A 22,587-nucleotide genomic window follows, 5' to 3' on the forward strand; every position below is an offset into this window, starting at 1 on the left:
CTGTGTAGCCTATGTAAATGAAATATTATTCCATCTTTATTCCCCTTGTTCCTTCCTCCTCCTCCTCCTCCTCCTCCTTGCTGTCTGTAGTTCTGTCTCTTTCTCTCTGGGGTGTCCTTGCTGTTTTTGTAAACATAATTGAAGAGTTTTTGGGGTTGTTTTTTTTAACCTCCCGCCTGAGCTTATTAATGTCGCTCTCAGTATCAGTTTCTGTTTGCCTCGTCAAATTCATTCCTTTTCCTCCCCGTCCATTTAATTGAACCCGTTTTAAAAAAACACATAATTAGCATTTAAATCTCCTTTCTACAGTCTCTTGCCCTCCCTACATATCTCTCTCTCTCTCTCTCTCTCTCTCTCTCTCCCCTCTCTTAGTCTTGCAGACTCTACATGTCTCAGTCGCTACGGCAACCGATGCTTTTTTTCCCCTCACTTGCTCTCTGTATCTCCCCCTTCCTCTCGGTCTCCCTCTCTCATTCCCTCTCTCCACTGCCAGAGGTAGGCATGATAACTGATATGTGTCGGAGTGCGTGTGTGTCTGTGTCCGTCTCCCGGTGTGCTCGTGTGTTTCTAAAGTGACATTTCTGTGGCATTTAGGCAGCAGTTGTTGGATAGGAAGTTACCTCTCAAAGTGCCATATAGAGTACTGGCTCCATGCATGACGCCTCTAATGATGATTAATGTGCTGTGCTCAGGTGTGCGCACTGTAAATGTGTGTGAGAGAGCAGAACAGAAAATGAGCGTGTACTTTCGGGTGTTTTTGCATGCAGATGTGGATTGTATGAACATGTGGCGCATAATTGAGTGTTAGATTGAAAAGCCCAGGGGAGTCTGTGTATATTTTTTTTATAAAAAAAAGTGACGGAGTTGGTTTTGTTCCATTCCTCTTGCCTGTTTCTATGTTAACATATTTTTTTATCTGGCAACATAAAAGAAGGAAAAAAAGCTGGACCCTCCCCCTTTCTCTCCCTCTCTCTCTCCCTCTCTTGCCCCTCTGTCCGATCTTACAGAGAGAGATGAGTGGAGGAGCGGAGTCTCAGTGAATAGAGCGAAGCGATGGAGAGATGGTAAGATGGATAGTATCTGAGGTGAAGGAGGGATGTATGGGGTGCAGTTGCATAAAATGTCATTCTGACTGATGGCTGGCAAGGGAATCAATGTCTCTGCTGATGAGGTCATGCAGAGCGCCGGTAGACATACATTTTCTCAGACAACTTCTCTGTCACTCCACCACCTCTCATTTTTTCTCCTCTGCTTCTCTTCCAGCTCCATCTCTCTTGTCGCACGACTGACTGCCCTCCGCTGGCTCGTTTCCCTCCTCCTGGTTGCTCTGGTGACACAGCCCTCCACCTGTAACCGTGACGACAGTGAGGGCGAGGAGCAGGTGGACGCCCTGTCGGTCCAGCTGTCCGTCACCGCCCAGGTCACACCCACCCCTCTGTGGGCTGTGGTCTGGGGTCCCACGCAGCCTCTGGAGGATGAGACCTACCACTTCCTCTCTACCCAGGAAACTGACCCCCTGCACCAGCATGGGAACCAGCAGGAAGCCAACACCGCCACGTCCAAGGACTGGCCTTATCCTGGTGCAAGTATGCAGCCCAGAGAGGAGGCACCGCTGGAGTCTAGGAACCAGGAGGGAGTGGAGGACGGAGGGACGGAGGCGGAGGAGACGGAGCCTGAGGAAGGTGGGCATCAGGAGATGCACATGAAGGATTTCTAAATAAAGGTGGCCACGAGCCGCAGTCCATGTGAACACACACATGCCACAAGTCCTCCAGGGAATTAGCTGTCACCAGGGTGAAGGCTGACACCATGCTGTGTGCAGCCGGCTGTGTCTGTGGCGGGGAATGCCTAATAAAGTTCTCATCACTCACAGAGAGGAATTGGCCGCTGTCAAACTCCAAGACACAGAGAAGACGTCATTGGATTAGTGTTATAGTTGGGGGCCAACGTCTTGCACTTCAAATTTCATGTTCCAGCTGGCTTCACTGATTTCTTCTTTTGTTCTGGATGTAATTATACATGGTCATGGTCTGAGATTAGTAACAGCATGAGCATGTATGTGTATGTATGTGTGTGTTACAGTGGACCCTCAGTTCTACGTCACCGTGACCATCTCCTCGCTTCTCATCCTGACAGCAGTCGTCATTACATCCAAACTCTGGTAGGAACCTAAACTGTCCTCAAAAAGCTTGTTTGTGTCTGTGTGTATGGCCACATATATAGATAAAGTGGGCATTGCTCAATCAAAGTGAATGATCTGGAAACTTTCTTACGACCTGAGCTGGTTCTGCTGATTAAAAGACCTTATGGTAGAAGTTGTGGATTAGCCAAAATAAACCCCCACAAGATTTCTCCCTTAATATGGTGTCAATTTGGATTTCTAAAATTCGGGCACTTTAAGACTGAGAAGGTTAAATGAAGTGCCTGATCTGAAACCATTTAGACCTCCTGGATTATATTTGTCCTGAAAAAATAGATTCTTTTCAGAATAATATGTACCTCAGATAAAAAAGGGATGTGTTGAGGTCAACTGTAGATTTACTTCCAAGTCAGGTCCCCCCTAAGGGGTCAAATGATGATTAACAAGATAGGAAAGCAGAAAAAACATATTTGTGTTACACGAAATTGGGTTTAAATTTTCAGACGTTAGACCTGTCTGTGCTTTTTATCTTGTTAATTACTGGATAATGGTACTTCCATAGTGATAAAACAATCTTAGAGGGACTAATCACCTTTTTCTTGGCCTGCTTATAATGTGTAGACACATCCAAACAGTGAAGAGGAGTCTCAGGCAGACAACTTTTTTTTAAGTGGTAAAATACGTTGGGAACCATTTATTTAGAAATTAGTTACTTAGTTACATCGTTATGGACGTAAGAGATTGGAGTATACTGTGTTTTGAAAAACGGGGCTGAAAGCATCTAGAATCTGATTTTTTTGATCTGAAAACTGAAGACTTGCATTTGATGGGTCAAGATGAAAATGTATGGATGGGGACTGTTGTGTCAGGAGTAGTGAAGAGGCCAGATGTGTGGGTTTCAGTGAAGATGGGACCTTGAAAGTTAGCAAATGTGTTTGCATGTGCATGTCGTCTTGTCCGTGAGCCCGTTGTTCATGATTACGTAATGTGTCTGTCTACGTATTCCCCTCCTAAAGTGAGAGCTGAGTAATTGCTTACTAATGACTTTATTAACAACACTTGTGTTCCTGGAAGTCACAGTTGGCACAGATGTGTCATTTAGTGCCATTGGAGTTGCAATGATTAAACATTCACTATAACCATTAGGACGGGATGGGAAGCAAAAACAGATCTGTTGCCTGACAGGCTTGTGCAATAGCATGGCTTCACTGGTGTCAATGTGCCTTAACAGCCCACTGGCCATTAAACCTCTCAGAGAATGTAAACACAGGGTGGGGGTTCTCTATATGTTACGTTTTCAGGCCTCGCAGCAAGTCATCGCTGCACACATGGCCATTAGCTGAAAGTGGGGAGTCATCTATATGATGTAGTGGAGCACTTCCACTCTTTGCTGATCGAACCAATAACACCTAGTTTATTTGACCGCTGGGACTCCTCTCTTCCTGCATCTGACACTGCTTTTTATTCTCATTTTTGTCAATCTCCTTCTTTTTCCTCACCGATTTATACTTTTTCTCTCCTCCTCATTACTGTAATTCTCTTATCTGATCATCTTGCCCACATTTCTATTGTATCAATTTTTCATTTCATTGCCTGGATCTGTATAATTTGTTCTCCTTTTTCATACTCTCTCTTAATCCTAGTTTTGCTCCCGCACTCCTGCATTATCTCCTCTCGCTCTCTCTCTATCCCACCCTCCCTCTTTTCACTTGGGCCTCCTTCCACTTTACCTTCCAGTGAATTTTTTTCTTTCCCTGAATACCTGTGTTCCCCCTCTTTCTTGAGGGTCTTTCGCTTACTTCCAGTTATCGTCATTTTCTTGCTCTAGCGCATGCCTGTCTTTGCACAGCTGGTTCCGCTCTTATCTCCCTCACCAGTCTCCTATCTCTCCCAGCGCCGCTGGTCCGGCTGCAGATCCATAGATAATCCTCCAGCTTGCCGTGAGCTGATACACGATAAAACCCCCTTTCTCTCTGTTCCTGAGAGTGGCCTTCGCTGTTATTTCGATAACTTACTTCACCGGCCCCCGTCATGGAGGAAAACCCACGCTGCTGGTGGATCCAAAGTGGCCTCACAAAAGTGAGAATCACAGGGATTTAGACTGGAGACATGGCAGCAGCCCCACTCTATAGACTGGCTCGTGCTTCAGTGTCATAAATGTGTAAATAACGCCATGTGTTAGATGGAGAAAGTGCCGCGGAATGAACGGGTGGGGGGTACAGATGGACTGAAATGATAGCCTATAGTGGAAATTGGCTACCATCCAGTTCATTATGATTATAGAAGAGCGGCATATGTGCTCAGTGATTTTCCCAGCCCTAAAATCGTCAGTGTGGCTGTTATCAAGCGTGACGATGTTTGTGTATAAGTGTGTGTGTGAGTAAGTATATATAGAGAGATAGAGGAGAGCCAGCCCGAAGAAGACAGGTGTTACTGAGGGAAGATGAGGGAACAGGATGGCTTTTATGGCTGTGAGAACAGCTTTGTTGTGCATGTAAGTATTCTTAAGAGCCTGAACCTGTGACTCTTGACGGCACCTTCACCCTAACTCACCCTTCCTACGGAAGTAATGGCACGCCACCTCAGTGATGCGTCACCCCTCTGTCCATTTCTTTGCCTTGTTGCATCCTTCCCACCCCCACCCCCCCCGACTCGGTCCCTCTGTCATCCCACAGTGCCTGTCTCCTTCCCCATTTCTCGCTCTGCCTCCCTCTCCCCTCTGACAGCGTTTTAATGAGTCCGATGAGTGCACTAATTCTCTCTCACAGTGGCAGTGTAATGTATTCGCTGACGCTAAATGGCTCGGCTGTTCTTGATGCTCTCTGACTTTGTTTCTCTGTCCCCCCCCCCCCGTCTTTTCTCCGTATCCTGCTGTTTTTTCCATGTTTGTTTCTCTGACCATCTACCTTAATTTCAACGTCAACCTCTACCACTTCTTGCTCTCTGTGTCTCTCTTTCTAACCTTCTGTTACTGTTATCTGTCTCTTTCAAACTCCAACTTTCTTTTTGTCCTTTCATCTCTGTTTCTATTCCTGTCCCTCTTTGTCTTTATCTTTTTCCTTAATTCTCATCTTTTTCTTCCTCTGTCTGCATCTCTCTTTGTCTTCTTGTCTGTCTCCTCTTCCAACAACCCCCATTCCCTCCCTTCTTCACTCCCTTTCCATATCCTCTCCATCCTTGTCTTTTCTTTCTTCCTCTCTTTCTTTTTCTTGCCTCCTTCCCTCCCCTCTCCTCCCTTCTCTGCCTCTCTCTCTCTCCATCTATCTGTGCCACTATCTCTCCCAGTTACGATCGCAGCTGTTCCCAGCATCCGCCCCCGCTTTCCCGTGGCGTGGCTCCCCCCCTCTCCCTCGCGCTCCCTCGTTCCCTCGCTTCGGAGGACAGCCGGCAGACGTTGCACAGCACCTCCTCCTCCTTCGCCGACAGGGAGAGGTAATGAGTCGCCTCACCAGCTCTGCACAGTCTGAGTGTGTGCGTGTCTTAAGTCTATAAGTCTGGTGTGAATGCACAAGTATCCGTCCGTGCACCTCTGGATTCAAGTTTGCTTCTTTGTGTGTGTGTGTGAGAGTGAAGCAGCCTTATTACCTCTTTTGCATGCATTGTAAGGATGTACATGGAGTATAATTGGACAGTAGTGCTATTCTCTGTGGAGTAGTCAGGGCTGAAGTGTTGGTGCTGCTGTAAGATGTATCAGTGTTTTAAACTCCCTCTCAAGATGAGTCATCATGGGCCTGTGAAAAGGCGCCTAGCCGCCGTCCATGAAATGATGCTTTTATTTGAGGGTATTTAAAGTTAATCTCAATCAGGATAATTATAGTGCTGTACTCCAGTGCTCCCCCCCCACCCCCCCCACCCCATCAGCTTTTCCTCCACCTTCCTCCTCTTCCTCCTTCTCTTCCGTCTCTTCCCCACGCCGCCCTCTCAGTCTCCTGTGATGCAGCTTTCCGTTTGCGTGTACACCTCTTTTCCAGCTTCAGGCCTCTCTGCTCCACTTCTGTTCTCTTCCTCTGTCTTTTCCTCCCATCATCACGGCTCCCAAGCTTCCCACAACCCTCCCCTCTTCCCTTTTTTCCTCTTTATTTCTCTCTCACTCTTCTTCTCTGTGTCTCTTGCTGTGTCAGGATCCCAGTTGTGAACCTCTGAGGTGACTGTTTTTCCATATGGTAAACATTTCTATGGGGCCTGAGGACGAACATCAACATGACCAGAGGGTGTGCCCACAGCGCTGTTTTATTTTCTCTGAAACTGTGAAATGAATTCAGGGATCCCAGGTATCCTAAAACTCCTCAGCTCCCCTGAGGTCTAAAAAACCCAAACTCATCTCCCCGCTGCTCCCCCCCGCCCCCCTTCCTTCCGTCCTTCCTCTGTGCTTGGTGTAAATTTCTTTTATGTGGCGCCGCGTCATTTTAACCTGCTCCCTGTTTTCCATCGCCTGTATGGCCCCCGAGCTCTGCCAAGTTACCCATCCACTCGCTTCGACCTGCCATGACTAATTCACAAACAAGCAGTTTAACCACCATGCAACATCCCATTAACCCAGATATGCCCTACCTGTGCTTCCACAACTGTTTCCAGTGATCCAGCTGCACATGAGAAGCCGTTCAGTATTAATTCTAACCTCACTGACTGTTCTTTTATGAAATGATGCTCAAATTCAGTTCAGTCTAGCAGGCTTGTATCTGGGTTGTAAATGGTTAAAAAAAAGCCATTCTCAGCATCTCCAAATACTGAACGGGGTATTTCACAAAGCTGTTTGGCACGGCTGTAGCCAACAGGCAATGTGTTTAACATGTCACGCTCCAAAAACTGCTGTTTATTCCCCGCTTTGGGCGCCTGAAATGCAAATAGTGTGGCTTTTTTCCTCAGCAATGTGTAGAGGAGACTGTTTTGTTTCAGTTTTTCCTCATGATTTGTTCTCTTAATTATCTGGCCGACGTTCACCTCTTTGTGAGCACTCTGTTCCTGCTGGACTGTGTAGAGGTGGGTTAAGCAGAGAGTGGTGGAGATAAAATATTCAGAACAGGGATGGATAGAACAAGCATTCCTGTTGAAAATCAATGATTCCCAAAGGTTTGGGATGGTGCACAACATAGACAGATTTATGTCGTCATGGAAATGAGCATCTGTGAACAGTACCAGTGATCAAAGGACTGATGTTACAACAACAAGGAATTTTTTCCACCTGAAAGCCATCAATCTGGAAAACAAAACCACCATCATTCCCTTCATATCATTACCAAGTCACTCTATATCAGCTGTCTTGGGTGCACCAAAGGAAAGTAGTACATCAAGGAGCATAATTTCTGTCTCTCCAATGAATCTGCATGTATACAGTAAGAAAACCTGTGAGAGTTGCTTCAAATCTATTATTTATAAATGTCTATTTTATCTATCAGCAAGTGATATCTTACAGAACCTTTCAAAGCCAAATGTCAGTTTGTGTTTGGCAACTTTTTTAAGCAGCTTTGAGACATGAACCCCCCACGTACACACATTTCCACTACACACATAGTGCTGGTGGCATCATGCGTGGCTCGTGCAATCCTCCAGATATCCAGTCTTGTGATTTTTAGTAGCAATCCTGTAGAAATGCGGTCTTTCTGTACCATCGAAGTTAAATAATAAAGACTCAGAACTGGTGTTTTAGCTTTGTGTCTATTTGTTTATTTCTGTGCATGTTGAATGAATTCCCCTGGGAGCTGTGCGATCTGCAATGCTTTATGGGAAGGACAAAGCTTTACACTGTGCATTTTAATAGCTAACCCTGTATCCTAATCTTTTTCTCCCTGGAGTGAACATTCAGTCCACCGCCTTGCATTCATTTTGAACCATAGGCTTGGCATTAAAAAGTACTGCATGTGCCAATCATGTTTTTACCAGAGAGGAGCAGCTGAAAAGGAAGAATAAGGCGGCTGCTTGTGTCTGAAGCTTTTCTTTATCTCCTCACCTCATATGGATTCCTCCCGCTTCAGAAAGATTAACAGGATGCTAAGCAAGAATTTCCTCTGTGTACAGTTTTTCAAACAAATGTCAATAAAATCAAGGCGTGAGAGGAGAAATGCCACCCGAGTGTATTGAGATTCTTCATCAGCCTGCTGTGTTTCCATCTCCTCTGGGCATTTTCTTGATCAATCAAAGTAATTGATTGGCTTTGTTCCACTCTGAAGTTTTAATGACCATCTAGTTATGAGCTACGGCAGCAGACGCTGCAGCAATTTGTAACCACGGTGGCCAAACAACAAACTCTAATGCAGAAGTTAGGTGTGAACTTGCATATACAGAGTCGTCGCTCACACCGATAATAAAACGCACGCGACTCACATGCCACCACATTACACGTCCGCCAGCTAACCCTCTTTCACTGACAAACGCTTTGAGAGGTGTACAGCTGTTAGAATTCACACCTCCAATCTGGTAAAAACTTTGAACCAGTGAAACTGAATCACACTGACTTAAATTAACACCACTATTTCTAGAAGTGGGAGGGATGTTGGTGGTAGCAGGGGGTGGCAAAAGATGCAGGATTAAATGAAACACGATCATAGTTTCTCAGTGTATTTCCCTCTCATTATTGCTGATGGTCAGCTAATTGGACCCATTAATGTTAGGCAGGATGAAGATCGGAGAATTTACAGAATCAAAAGAGTAAAAGATGGGAATTTTGAATGTGTGATGGAGGTACAAGAGAGAGTGGCAGGCAATTTCAACAATGAAATAGAAGCTCTGGGCATAACATACGCATATGAAATATGAATGCACTTGTGTGTGTGTGTGTGTGGATGTGTGTGGGGCCATGCTGGTTGTGCACAGGGGAAGCCTCAGCTCTATAATACATTAGTCTCTTTGGGGACTTGCCCTAATTAATGGCTTGACCTCTTAACGGGTAGCCCCCTTCTGCGAGTTAGCATTTAGCTGTGCACCCTCCAGAGATGCACTTTGAAGTGCATTTAATAAAAGAAGTGACAGTGACATTAATGAGACAGTCAAGATAAGTACAGGGCTTCGTTTTATTTCCCAACAATTTATATTCAGATTTTACACATGTCCCAACTCAGAAGAAAGAAAAAATACAAAGCAACATAGAATCAATCTAAACCAAAAGAACATTTTTAAACCAAGAGAAGCACACATACGTGTTAAATACACTGATCATGACTCTGGTCAAAGGCAACTGACTCCTGCTGTTCTGTCCTGATGTGTTACAAGTGCTGTGTGTATGTGTGTGTGTGTACACTAATAGTCCGCCTGTTACGCTATTAAAAACTGCAAGAGTGTATTGTCACACCTGTCATTTCCATCAGCCAGTGTGCATTTCTGAATTTCCATCAAAGGTGAGATTTAGTAGTTCCCATGAAGCTTCCAGGTTTTACTGTGGCAAGGGTGTCCGTGAACATTTGTCACATCTTTAATATATCCGTTTGTCCGTCAACGTGTCCATGTGTTCGTTAATTTGTGAGAGTGTCCATCAGTACTGCCGTCTCCACATATGAGTCTTGTGTCTTCAGTTGGACTTGGACCATATCTTCCCACTGCCGCGCAGCCTGAGTGGAAAACAACCAGAAAGAAACACTGCATTGGTACTTTGTATGGGATTTGTCAAAACAATCTCATGATTTACATGTTTACTTTCCACTTGCACAACTAAACCAACATATTACTGATGCAACCTGGGTGCAAAAGCGTCTTTGTGTTAGAATATCTAATATTTGAATTTAGTATTGAAATTGATCTCAGTGGATTTTCTACTTCTGCAAATGAAAAAGAATTATTGCAAAGAACCTTTTTCTAATAATAACTGCTGCACAGTTAGTCCCATCCTTTAAATAGCTTTATAAAGAAATGGTGTCAAAACTCATTTTAATTTGAGGATTGAGGTTAAGCTATCATTAATTTGGATTTCAAAACATAAAGTGGATCTTGACTTGAATGAGGTGCAGTGCTGAGTGATGAAAATTATAGGGCTCTATGCTTCATCAAAATGTGACAGGCAGCCAGAAAATAATCACTGCTTTCTGTTCAGCAGCAACAACATAAACAGCAGAAGAGCAAAGCATCTTGTCTGATCACTGGAGGGAGAAACAGTTCTTTCAGGAGAGCACGTGGGGCATTTGTATATCCAGTGACATTTTACAATTCAGGACAGATGTGAAATTAGCCATCTGTAATTGTACCGGATAGAAGCAGAACAGGGAAAAAAAAGAAGGTCCCTGATAGCAGGGTTAGAACACCGCTGCAAAACACTGATATGCATCTGATAATAAAGCTACTTCATGTAGACACATGCGCACGTTCGCACACAGGCAAACCACTTACACCGGCAGCTGGCTCTTTAGTGTTTATTGAAAAAAATGGAAACATAGCGGGTTCTCTGTTGAATTAACTTTGCTCTCTAAAAGAACATTGGACTAATGGCTTTAATTTAGTGTTTGAAGTAGAGTCTTTATAGTGCTGCGGTTATAACTAGGTAAATTCGTATTTATAAAGCACCTTTCAAAAACCACAGTTACAAAGTGCTCTAAAGAACAAAAGGAGAAGCTGCAATAAAATAAACTTAATGGAAAAAAACTCCACATGTAGCTTTTTGTTTAAATTTTGTGACTTGTAGGAATAAATAGGACATCCTGCTTAAAAACACAAACTTGATTGAACAGCGCACCAACAATTCTGAATAAAACATAATTTCAGTAAATTATTCTACATGGCCAAACACATTTTATGTATCCAATTTCTGAAATGCTTGGCCATACTTTAGAAAAATGAATGCAATTTGTATGCAAACTCTGGTTTGTTTGTATAGAAAGCCCGTAACATCCAAGATGCTCAGAAAACTCATGCGGACTATACTTGGCGGCCTCCCTGTGTGGAGCCACATTCCTCCATATAATCGCAGTAAATACAAATGTGATGTCAAAGTACTCACCCTTTCACCTTAGAGCTTTTTTTCCCTGGTTGTCGTGGTTCCTGAGAGGAGGCGGGGTCTCGTGGCTCTGCAGGCTGGTCTGCATCCTGATTGGAGGCGGCTCCAGCGGGAGCAGGGCCTGAAGACGGAGAGGCGGCGCTGGCCTTTAACGTTTTCTGCAGGTTTGACACCTGAGGGGAAAGTGGAGAGTGATTAAAAAATTAAAGATTAAAGAGGGGGGATGAGTTAAAGGTTATAATGTTTCATGTCTGTCTCAAAACAATAGTAAGGTCCACATATAAACATTGAAACAGGTATTGTTTGCTATAATTGTTCCTACTGGTCAATAAGAAATCCCTTCATACCGTGATTTAAATGTCAGTGATGGTGGACAAAATTCACAGTCCCTGTTCTGTGTAAAAATGTACTGAAAAGTGTATATGAAGCTAATATGAGGCTTCAGCAGTCTGAATTAATCAAAGAAAGGGGGTATCTCCAAAGGTTACAGTCCATTTAGTAGAGTCATTAGTTCAAGCCATTAGTCGACTAGTCGTCTCATGTTTGTGATATTCATTTAATTATTTAAATATAAATTTTTGAGGCATCAGAAAATGGAGCAGAAAAGATTTCCAGGGCTGAGAAAGAATCTTATAAGAATAAGTATCACTGTTCACACTGTGCTACATTACAGAGGAATAAAATAATAATGAACCTATAAAATATACATTTTCCAAGGGGCAAAAAAGCGAGCCGCCTGTTAACGACAAGCAGTAATGATTGAGGAAAGTTCTGTGTTGCTACAATCCCCTGATACTTGCGTCCTGGCCCTAACGACAAGGCGCAGCTCCCGAAAGGAGTTTCAGGTTGTTGGATCTTTTCTGCGACTAACTGACCAATGAAAACTAAGACTCATCTCATCGACTATTTTATTTAGTACAAATTCCCTCTGTGTTTCCACAGACAGCGTTTCCTTGCTGACCTGCAGTTGAGGGACAGGAACACAGACTGAATTTCTTACTAAGAAGACCGTAATCTTGGATGTTTTTTTTGTTTTTGCACAGAACAAGGACTGAATTTTTTCTCCCATTACTTACATTAGAAGTACATTAGGAATGGATGTCTTCAAAACCAGTATGAACAGGAGGAATGACTGCAGCAAGCCGTTTCAGTGTTCATACGGGCACCTAACCTTTTAAGACAAATGTGAAGAACCGTGAACTTATCCTTGAAAGTTAGAGTTATGAACAGGCTATATGGATTGACCCTCAAACAAGATGCAAAATAACAAAATATGCAGTCAGGGGGAAACTAAAATACCACAAGTAGCTGGAAGCATAGGAACACAAACGTCACATTTACTGGATTTTCTGGGGGGAAATACTGAGGGAATTGTAGGCAGAACAAAAGAGGGACTAACCTCTGTTTCCACTTGGACTTTGACTTTCAACTGGCTCTCTCTGTACTGGTTTGCCCTCGAGACCTGCTCCTCAATACCACACAGCACCGCCTCACACCCTGTACACCTGAGACAGAAACGGCAGACATGGAGGGAAGGAGAAAGCCGATTGTGAGTTCGGAAAACAGATAATTGAGACATAAATCTAAAGTGTGTGCACAGACACACAGAGGTGACACTGACCACTCCTGCAGTGTGTTGATTATGTTGGGGAGCTCGTTGGGGCCGAGATCACGACCCACACTGCAGTCCACCTCCACCTGCTGGTTCCTCTGGTCCAGTTTGCCCTGGATGATGTCACAGTAAACAGCATCGATCAGCAGGTCCTCCAGCTCCCGCACATTCTTCAGCTCGAGCTGCTGCAGGAGCAGTGAGTACGGCAGGCACTGAGGGGGAAAAAGACACGACCAGAGTTTAATCCTCATATTCTTTTCCTTTTTAACCGAGGTATAAAGGCAGATCATTTGATTCCACTTTAAAGGTTTAACGGAAAGCTACAAAAAAATGCTGAGTGAAAATTGCCCATTTGTCTAAATGTCATGGAAGATGAAAGGAAAGTTTGGACAATTCAACAGTCCTTCACTGGGCAATTAATGTCCTGAGTTCAGGCCTATATGTGGAGAAAGCTGTGACATATTAAGGAGACAAACAGGAGCAGGAGTGAAAGGAGCACAGGTAGTGGAAAGTGAGATAAAAAACGGACAGAGCTGGTGAGAATAATGAATCAATTATTTATCAGGAACAGAGAAAGAAAAGGGCATAAGCAGAGGTGCCGTCTGCTTGAAATGAGAGATTCAGTAAAAAGAAAGAAAAAAAAAAGAACATTTAAAACTCATGGAAGGAGGGTTAAGAAGTTTAAATTGACATGAGCAGTAGTAGTTTTGCTGGTAACTTTTTCTGGAGAGACTGAAAGGCTATGCTGTTGATAAAAACAGTCACAAGCTTAAAATCACAGCCAACCTCACATGAACTTGGATGGTAAAATCTGTCTGAACAAACTAGCAAAAGCTATATTTGAAAGTAGAATTGTTGAAACATCATTAATATCTTGCTTTATGAAGCCTAAGGCAATATAATGGCAGCAGTTACATTTATTTTCTATTTTTGAGACAAATACAACATTATTAGCTCACCTGCATACAGCAAAAGAATGAATCAGTACCTTGAGGTTGGATGCCAGGCTGATGATGGACAGATGGCGGAGTTTGTTCTTCTGTGCCGGGGTCAACTCTGGAAGAGAGGCTGCTCTCTCTACAGCAGCAGAGAAGAACATAAAATAAAAAACACAATAGGAAAAACTATACCAGAGCAGTGTTTAAATTGTCACTTTGCTGAGGGTCAAGCAGTCACACATAATTGAGGCGCTACTTATTACTTTGAAGAGTAAGTCCCCGATCAGACAGAAAGCGCTTTGCAGGTTTGACAACGGGAGGTGCACAGCAATGCCTTTTTTGGCTGAATTTAGAAAAGAGCAGTGCGCTTCGTTTTTATGTTGCTAGGCAACCACCGAATCAGCTGTCAACGATCTGTAATCTTTGGTATGCTGCTAAGTAATAACCGTCATATTAGCAGAAACTTGATCAAAACACAGGTTTATGTCTTTTGTTGCTAAAAACATCTGTCTCTGGCATTGTTTAAGGGTGAGAGGTTTACAAACATGCAGGAGACAGGGAAACGGAAATCCGTGTGGGTACATGAGACCCTCATAAAGAGGAGACACCGCTGGTAGTACCACCAGCTGGTCCAGTAGCTTCATATTAATGATGATGGTTGTGGGGCTGCAGCTAATTTTAGTATTCGAAGCTTCTATTATTTCAACGATTCATCGATGCGTCGTTTAAGAAGTACTTTTGCGTGGCGGCGGCGGCCCTACCCCAATTATAAAGACAAAGAATATGGGTGAAGGATGGATTAGCACACGCAGGTAGCAGGGACTGTCTGAGCTACCGAGAGCTGGGAGTGACTTAAAAGGTGCAGCTCCCCGACACCCAGTTAACTCTTGACTGTGAAGTTACAACTCACGGCCCAAAAAGGACAACAACAAATGCACGTGTACATTTTCAGCTGAGGACTGCGGTTTACTCTGGCTAGCGTTCAACTCAACAATCAATCATGATTTCAGTTAAATGCTAAAGTTGCTGTAACCTTGTCTGTGGTCCGCGGGCAGAACACCTGCTGCTTTCTGATCAGATGCTGTCGTGCTGTTGCCGAGGCGACATAAGTTTCGTTTTAAGGTGGACAGACTGTAACATTACAGAGTTGCTGTTGTTTTCTTTAGCTTGAAATAATCCCATACTTTGGACACTTTCTTCTTTGTCCCTCCCTAGTTTCCCTCTCTTCCTCCACATTGCAAACAGCGCCATTAAAATCACGTCATGTTCACAGCGTAAGCGCGATGTGCGACAGTAATAAATGTCCGTGCGACACACTGTTCTGTATATGGATTAAACGAAGCGTTTTAGTAATCGGTTTAATCGATGAATAGTTTCAGCCCTAGATGATTGTAGGTTCAAGGCTTATTTTAGGATGAGTGGGGACAGTTTTTTGCAGTCTCCAGATAATCCAAGGAATTGTAAACTTCCATCTCTCCATTCATTTGATTGGAAAATGAAAAAAAATGACTTCGGGCGCTTTTCTGCTCAGAGTTGAATTTTTTCAACTTTGTGCGCTCAGAGCACTCCTTCGAAAACGCGAGGCGCCCAGGGCGCATAAACAGAGCGCAAAACGCTCACTGCCAATAGAAAACAATTGAAAAAAGGCGCCTCTCACCGCAAAAAACGAATTGTGTCTGATCGGGGCCTAATGTTACACAGAGACATGTAGGTGATGAGTGTGGAGCTGTTTAAGCAGTCAGAGAACAGACTCTGCAGGAAGTCGGTCTACAGCCACTGTCTCCTACTCCTCCCCTGGTGATGGGACTCACACTCTCCGAGACGGCAGCTCTGACAGGTCCTCTAAGGGCTCCACTACACAGCTCTATGAAAGTAAATGCACTCCCTGTCGGTGTGACTCGAAAGGGAAGGGAACAATAAAGTAGGCTACATTCTTTTTCCAGGCTACTGCTTGATATTCAGCATAAAAGAAGACATAATTAACATTCCACTTGTTGAAGATTCCCACTGCATTACACAAGACAGCAAATTAAGGCACAAATGATTTGTTTATTTTCCTTTTGTGCCAGCACTGCTGCTACAAAGACAATCATCAGGCAATCAGAGCGCTTGATGAAAAGTTGCCCAAACAGATAAAAAACTTTCCAGTAATTTTATCAGTGAACAACAGACCTGCAGTGTCTCAGGTGAGGGTGTTTAAGCCTCTGTGTCAGGGTGTCTGCCTTGCAGCAAAGAAATACGGCTCATAATAAGAGAGTTGCAGGGCTGCCCTATTACTTATTTACACTGTGCTGCCACTGCAATACCTTTGTAGTCGCAGTAGGTTCCATAGGCAAAGAGGTTCAGGAGCTGGTACACTGGTGCATGAGGGCCATTCTCCAGCTGTGTGGTTTAGAGGGAAGATGAGGGGAAAGAGAAAATTATGTGGCAGAACACAGAAGTAATGAGACTCTCAACATAAAAACTGTGCACACTGACTGAGGAAAGGTCCTGTTGAGACTCAATGAGGTTAAGAAAGAGAGAGACCCATGAAGACTTAACTCTGATGATCCATTCTGATCAAACTTCAGATCCCTGTTCAATATTCAAATACCAGAGTGAATCACTTGCACAGTGTTTCCTTATACTGACTCAAAGCTATCAGCAGATTCTTATTATGTTTATTAAATGTATTTATATCAGGGACCATGCACAAAATTATGCACATTAATCTCAAAAAGAGAAGAGATGCTTTGATTTCCAAATCAAAGCAAATAAACATAGAGCAAAACGTACCTCTCCACAACTAATGAACCAACAACCTTTTCCTAGTCTGTCTCGGCAAAGAAATTTTACAAGATTTAATATTTAAATGTGGCTGTTCAACCATATAGATTCTTCTTCTGTTTAAAACTGCTTCACCTGTTACAGTACACACCAGGGGGATACCTACTACGTTTGGCAAAATTACCACCAGGGGCGCCGCACTTTTTCCATTTAGATGTAAATGAGCCCAACAGATTATTGACTAGATTATTTCTGTTCATCTGATTTCTATAAACACCGCACTGATTTGAGGAGTGTTGCGCATGTCTGGAAAGCAGGGAGGAGCAAAAGAAAATGTTTTCTGTCAGAAATATTGTTTGAAAAGAAGAGACTTGGAAATGCAAGCTTTTCTTCAACCCCCAAGAAGATGACTGTATGTGAGGAAAAATTATAAATATTCCAATGTTGTGGGAGATTTTTGATAAAATTTAAAACAAGATAAGATTGATGAAAAAAAGATTACTGCTTTAAAGATTAAAATAATATTACATGCAAGTATTACTGGCTGTTACATTTATATTCCACAGGACTAGACCTGCTGTGAAATAAAGAAAAACTTTATTAAAGCAGAAAACCACTGAGGGGAACAGAAGGGTAAAGATTTGTGTTATAAAATAACAGACTGTTGCATTGTTTCTCTTTTGTCTAAAAGATTATGATGCATTTTATTTAATTTACTGTAATATTATTCACTGCAGCCAAGGTTATGTATTTTCAATGTCAAAACCATTTCTCTCAATCATTCACTGTATGTCTCTCTCACTCACTCTTTCAACTTGGTTAGTCTCTCTGCCTTTGTGTTCATCCAATAAAACAGCGCTGCTGATTTTACACCTGCTTTTCTCAGACATTAAACTTCAGACCCAATGTCCTCTGTATGACTTCTTTAGCAGGGCTGCTTGTCTTCCATTTTACCTGCACAAAGGCTTTGAATGGTCTTTTAGTAAATATGGACAGATACAACATGACATCAAAAGGGGACATAATTCCTTAGTAAAAATCCCCTGTGGTCTGAATGGAAAAATTGTGTCGCACAGTCCTACTCTACTGTAACAGTAGCATTTCATTTCCAAAATAGGGTGCTAACTACGTATTCTCATACCTAAGTTTAACATACAACATACGTAATATGTTGGTAATGTACATTTTGAAATTCACACCCAGGAACTCTATGTAGAGATGTGTTCATTGGGATGTGAGTTGGGACAGGGATTACATCATCGATGCAGAAATATATACATTCCCATAGGTGATAACACGGCCCAGCGTGGTTAGGAAATACATTTGTGTTGATGCTCCACCAACAATGTGGTCACATCGGCTCACATGCATCACTGACCCCTCTGAATGTGGTTTGGTGGATATATTACCACTTGTGAGAATAACTGTCTCGCTGTGAAGATTAAGATGGATTTTTTTCATGCCCGAGTTCAGGTCTGAGAAGGTCCCACAAGACACAAAGGGTGAGGAAGATAAAGTGAGAGGGAGTGTGTTTACCTCTCTGACATTAGGCAGCTCCAGATGTCAGAGAAGACGTAGAGGCCTGGGGTCTCCAGCAGGGAGCTGACAGCCTGGGCCAGTGCTGAGCCTGACAGAGACAGGAGCTGCTCCACCTCCATCTGATGCCAGGGGACACAGGTCACAGAGACACAGTTAGCAGGTGAGACAAAAGTACTAAAGAAAGACACATAAGATAAGCAGAGCTCTGTAAAATCAAGGAAATAACATCTGTTACCTCCTTGGCTCTGCCACATTATTATGGTGGTGGGAAATGCTGTTTAGGGACACTGTGTCACAATCTTCCATCAATATTCTATTAACAATCCCAAACCTTTGTCATGCCCTTTGAAATATTGTCCAGCAACCTGTGCCCTGTTAAAAGGACACAGAGTTGAACAACACTCCCTTTTCATCTTGTGTCTAAAAGCCAAGTACTCTTGACCAAAGCACTTAACCCTCAAATTACCCGGAGAGCTACTCAGAAAGTGGAATAGAAGCTGCACTAGGTAGAAGCAATGCGGGCAACAAGTGAAGTGAATGCGAAGCAGGGCATGTATATTCATCAAAGCCCGTTGCCTGCATAGAGACACGATGCAAATACACTTGGGCTGAAGGCAACAGCAGAATAATTACCTAAGTAGTGACAGGAATCTGCCTATGCCTTGAGCAGATATTTACTCTCCAGAAAGTGTGTCCTGAAAATAAAAAAACAAGGACAAAAAAAACCCTAGACCACTGCCTCATGCAAAACCTGATGTCAATGTTTTCTATACTTTGGCCTGAGCTTTAAAGTAGAAAAGGACCTACACATAAAGAAATAGCACAGACCGGATGTCAGTCTGAGACTATTCGTGTGTCCTTTCGAAGTGTGCAATGTGAGAAGATGTCCTTGTGACTTTGATGGGATATTTTAAGATCTTAATCCCAGAAGACACTTCTTGGGACACAAGGGAAGTTTAGTCTTAAAGATACATGAAACAGTTATTGCAGTTGCATCAGACTGGTTTTATTACCTGAGGCGAAATCTTAAAATGAATGCAACAGAGAGTCTGAATACCCACCGCTGAGCTAAGACTAGTCTGACTGGTTCTTATTTATCTCAGTCAGTGCTTATGTATGGTATCATTTTAAATCTGATGCATTTAGATGCACATATGCACATCTTGCATATGTCGTCCCACTACACCAATATAAACGATATCTAAAGAGCATATTCTCAGGCAAGGTGAACAGATGAGGAGGCATGTGCTGCAGCCAAAGTAATTAACCTACACTGTTTCAGAAACAGTGCCTCTTTTATTTCAGGATTGTTTAAAAGTCAAATCAAGCTCTGAACACAAGGGCAGGATTGGATCCATCTGTCTATTTCTATTGAATCTGTCTATTTCTATTGAAATAGACAGATGGATCCCTTGGAATTTAAATGGACGACTGGCTGTGTATCAGTAAGAGATGGCTAGAATATGCGGACCTGCCAGAACACCTTACTGACCCCTGGGATATAAAAATAAATGCAAATAAAATTGAATAATACACTAAGAATACTAAAATAATACTGACAATAAATAATAATCCCGAGGATGTCAAAGCACAAAGGGAGGTATAGATACTCATTGTGATACACTGTTTTGTCATGCAGTAATGACCTTAGATAATCACTTCATCTATTCATTTAGCCTATTGTTGCCTATGTTTAATTGTGTATCATGCCAGCACAATGTGATCAAATATTATTTGTATATAAAATGCTACTTTTGCCTCAGTACCTTCTGTTGTACCGATAACATTTTACAGTTGTTGTTTTTGTTATTTGTACTGCTATGGAGAGTTTTAGATTCTATTTAGAGTTTGAGAATCAAACAGAATAAAATATTCCATAAAATAATAAGAAGGAACCACGTAAACAATTCACAATTGGATTTGGCAGCTGTAAGCTTCCACCGTTGTGTATCATAACCCAAACTCATTAAAGGAACACTCACTTCAATAGACTCTCAACTCTAATAAGAAGGGGTTCATATGTTTTCCCCAAATCTTCTTTAAATGTTATTCTTATGTTGTACAGCCAAATATTGTTCATACCCATAAACATAAAAACAGTGAAGATTTGACTCTGAATAGTTTACCCAGTGTAAACATAGAAAAGAGTTTAAACAGGCTGATAAGGATATACAGTATACAATATACTGTCAAAAAGTCTGGGATAAGATGACTTCATCAACTAAATGGAAAAACTTTACGTTAAGGATAGGGATGAGCAAGTACACAGAAAAGATATTGACACATTTTACTGTGATGATACTACTACTCGTAAAAAGTACATTATCTGTACCGGATACTCACTCCACCTAAGTTAAGAGGGTTAACTACATAAAGGCAGTGGTGATCAGTTTATTGCAATGTCCCAGTCAAGTGAAAGCACTGTTACTTTAAAGATATAACATCTTAAAGATGTATGGCAGCCATGATGGCAGCAAAGGTTAAGCTCCTGGAATTGTGCTAAAAGTGTATGTCACTGTTTTATTTCTAAAAAGGAGAACATGACTGAATGATATAAAGTGTGCGTGTGCGCTGTGAGTTAAAAGGATATTATTTAAGCATTAAGAATGGATGGAACTACAATTATATCCATTATTGATTAAGCTACCAATTGTCTTTCCACTTATTTGATTAACCATTAAGTGCATTAATAGAAAATTGAAAAATTCCATCACAATTTCCCAAAGATCTAGATGTCATCTTCAAATAGCTTGTTTGGTGCAATCAACAATCTAAAAACAAAATAAATCAAATTCAAAATGATATAAAGCAGAGAAAGGTAGCAATCCCTCTGGAAACGTCTGACGTTTTAGCATTATAAATAATTGAAACAATACATCGACCTACTGTTCCATTTAATCCACTAATTATTTCAACACTAATTGATCTTACACAAATATATATAGATATACAGAGTAAGGGTATTCTCTTCCTGGCTGAAACTGAAACTTTACTATCAAAAGGTTATGCTACTGTCAGATTTCTTTTCAGCGTGGGAGTAATTAAAACCATTTTTCTTAATAATGGCTGTGACTGCATATGTAGTGAAGTAACTGCTTCAGAAAAACAATGCGTGAGCAAAGTTAACTTGGTGAAAGTGAAAAATCCACAAAAGACTACAAATACACAGGACAATTGTCAGCAACATACGAAACAGACTTGTGTAACGTTATAGAGCATCAAATGCCACTGTAAGACACTCGTTACTGTTTCAAGAGCTCAACCTACATATTAAAAAGATAAAAATTCAACCAAAACCTAAAGTTGTTGTTTTAAGGCACGTCTCTGGTCATGTAAGGTGGTGATCAAGGAACAAGGTAGATTAACAGTTAAAGCTTGTTCAGCTGACTCCCTGCCACCGTATTAACATAGCTGCACCGCTATATCACCTAGCTAACATCTAAGCTTATCAGTCACTAAACATGAATGCAAATGACAGATGAAGTGTCTAACAAACATATCGTTGTAGCTACGAGACTTTTAGCAGTTCTCTTTTAAAATGTGTGTTAGCCACTATTCAAGCTCAATGTGTCACACTAGCTCATTTGCTAACGGCTAACCAACCGCAAGGCTTTGCTTAACCGTTGACGTTAGGCCTCAGTTCATTTTAACCCTTTCTAGTGACTTAAATCATACTACTGTGCAGCGTAAATAACCGGGAGATACGATATGCACGTAACTGTTTCCACAAACTTGTTAAAATAAGCCTGTGTGTATTTAAATTTACCTTGTTGTGTTGGTTTCTAGCAGACAGCCTGTATTTCGATTATTCAGTTCCGCTGTCAGAGCACGTACAACAACACAGCAACGTAATCTTTGATTGGACAGTAAAGTGAAGTGGGCGGGACAAGAGAATCTGTCGATCAGCATCTGTGTCAGGGGCTCAGACAGCGTCATCTAGCGGTCATGTGATTTATGCCACCTGAAACATAATCAGATCAATTTGTTCTTTATAGATAACTTAATGGAGGAGTTGACAAAACAAGGGAGGGCTTTTGTCTGCCATGTCTCTAATTATTGTTTCTTTTCTAGTGAAAACTCTTTCTTGGTTGAACTCTAACAGCTCATGTCCAGACGAAGACTATCACTTGTAGACCTTTTTTCATTTTAAATCATCACAAGCAAAAAAATGTTGGAAACCAGTGTTTTATCCAGTATATTACATTTACTTTATTATATTACATCAATGACCAGACTTCAACTGCTTGTCAGCATGCTGTGTGGATGTTTGTATGTTGTAGAGTGTAAAAAACAAAAACATAGACACAAAAGGTTGACTATATAAAAAAAGACTATTTCCATTGACATACATTAAGTCTGAAGTAGTGCAGTGATGCAACAAGATTAAAATATTTAAAAAATATACATATATATAAAAATAAAATATACAATTTTATTTCTGAAATAATCTGTTTAAAATTGTGAATTTGCAGAAATCTCTTCTAAACATCAGCAGAGACAGAAAATAACAGCATTCATGGCATACAACATTACTTCTTTTTTTTTTTGCAGTCAGACCTGGATGATGTAACATTCAAACAAAAAAAAGAATTTTGATGAAGCACTTCATAAAATTAGAGCAATACTACAATTTATATTTTCTTTTAATGTAATGTTTTTCATTATAGATTTACTT

The 22,587-nt window shown here is 41.8% G+C and overlaps 2 protein-coding genes across 3 annotated transcripts; one reads left to right on the forward strand and one right to left on the reverse strand.

Annotated features, from left to right (window-relative positions):
- The first annotated feature begins 90 nt into the window (after positions 1 to 90).
- On the forward strand, positions 91 to 7,786 carry LOC119897407 (PILR alpha associated neural protein). Of its 2 annotated transcripts, XM_038711091.1 has the most exons (5): positions 91 to 1,064; positions 1,264 to 1,682; positions 2,083 to 2,161; positions 5,426 to 5,572; positions 6,262 to 7,786. In XM_038711091.1, the coding sequence occupies exons 1-5, from the start codon at positions 1,054 to 1,056 to the stop codon at positions 6,281 to 6,283; spliced, it is 678 nt and encodes a 225-aa protein (XP_038567019.1). In that variant the 5' UTR covers positions 91 to 1,053; the 3' UTR covers positions 6,284 to 7,786. The 2 variants fall into 2 exon arrangements, with proteins under 2 accessions (XP_038567019.1, XP_038567018.1); XM_038711090.1 differs by lacking the exon at positions 91 to 1,064 and having other exon boundaries at positions 1,073 to 1,682.
- A 1,342-nt stretch (positions 7,787 to 9,128) lies between these two features.
- cops7a (COP9 constitutive photomorphogenic homolog subunit 7A) lies at positions 9,129 to 21,789 on the reverse strand. Its single transcript, XM_038711092.1, is given in 9 exon segments — positions 9,129 to 9,681; positions 11,061 to 11,230; positions 12,457 to 12,562; positions 12,679 to 12,881; positions 13,658 to 13,746; positions 15,914 to 15,989; positions 17,910 to 17,935; positions 17,938 to 18,031; positions 21,679 to 21,789. Coding segments are annotated over 8 exon segments (804 nt in total). The 5' UTR covers positions 21,679 to 21,789; the 3' UTR covers positions 9,129 to 9,641.
- Positions 21,790 to 22,587: the final 798 nt, after the last annotated feature.

This window comes from Micropterus salmoides, unplaced genomic scaffold (assembly GCF_014851395.1).
Source record: "Micropterus salmoides isolate LMB-PRFRI ecotype aquatic unplaced genomic scaffold, ASM1485139v1 Ms_hic_scaffold_11, whole genome shotgun sequence".
NCBI lineage: Eukaryota > Metazoa > Chordata > Actinopteri > Centrarchiformes > Centrarchidae > Micropterus > Micropterus salmoides.

Excerpts from the sequence above, each read along its gene's own strand:
- LOC119897407 (XM_038711090.1), top strand. The coding sequence starts at position 1,136 with ATGGCTGGCAAGGGAATCAATGTCTCTGCTGATGAGGTCATGCAGAGC. Across the intron at positions 2,162-5,425 it reads GTCATTACATCCAAACTCTG|TTACGATCGCAGCTGTTCCC; the intron begins GTAGGAACCTAA and ends TATCTCTCCCAG. Across the intron at positions 5,573-6,261 it reads TCCTTCGCCGACAGGGAGAG|GATCCCAGTTGTGAACCTCT; the intron begins GTAATGAGTCGC and ends TTGCTGTGTCAG.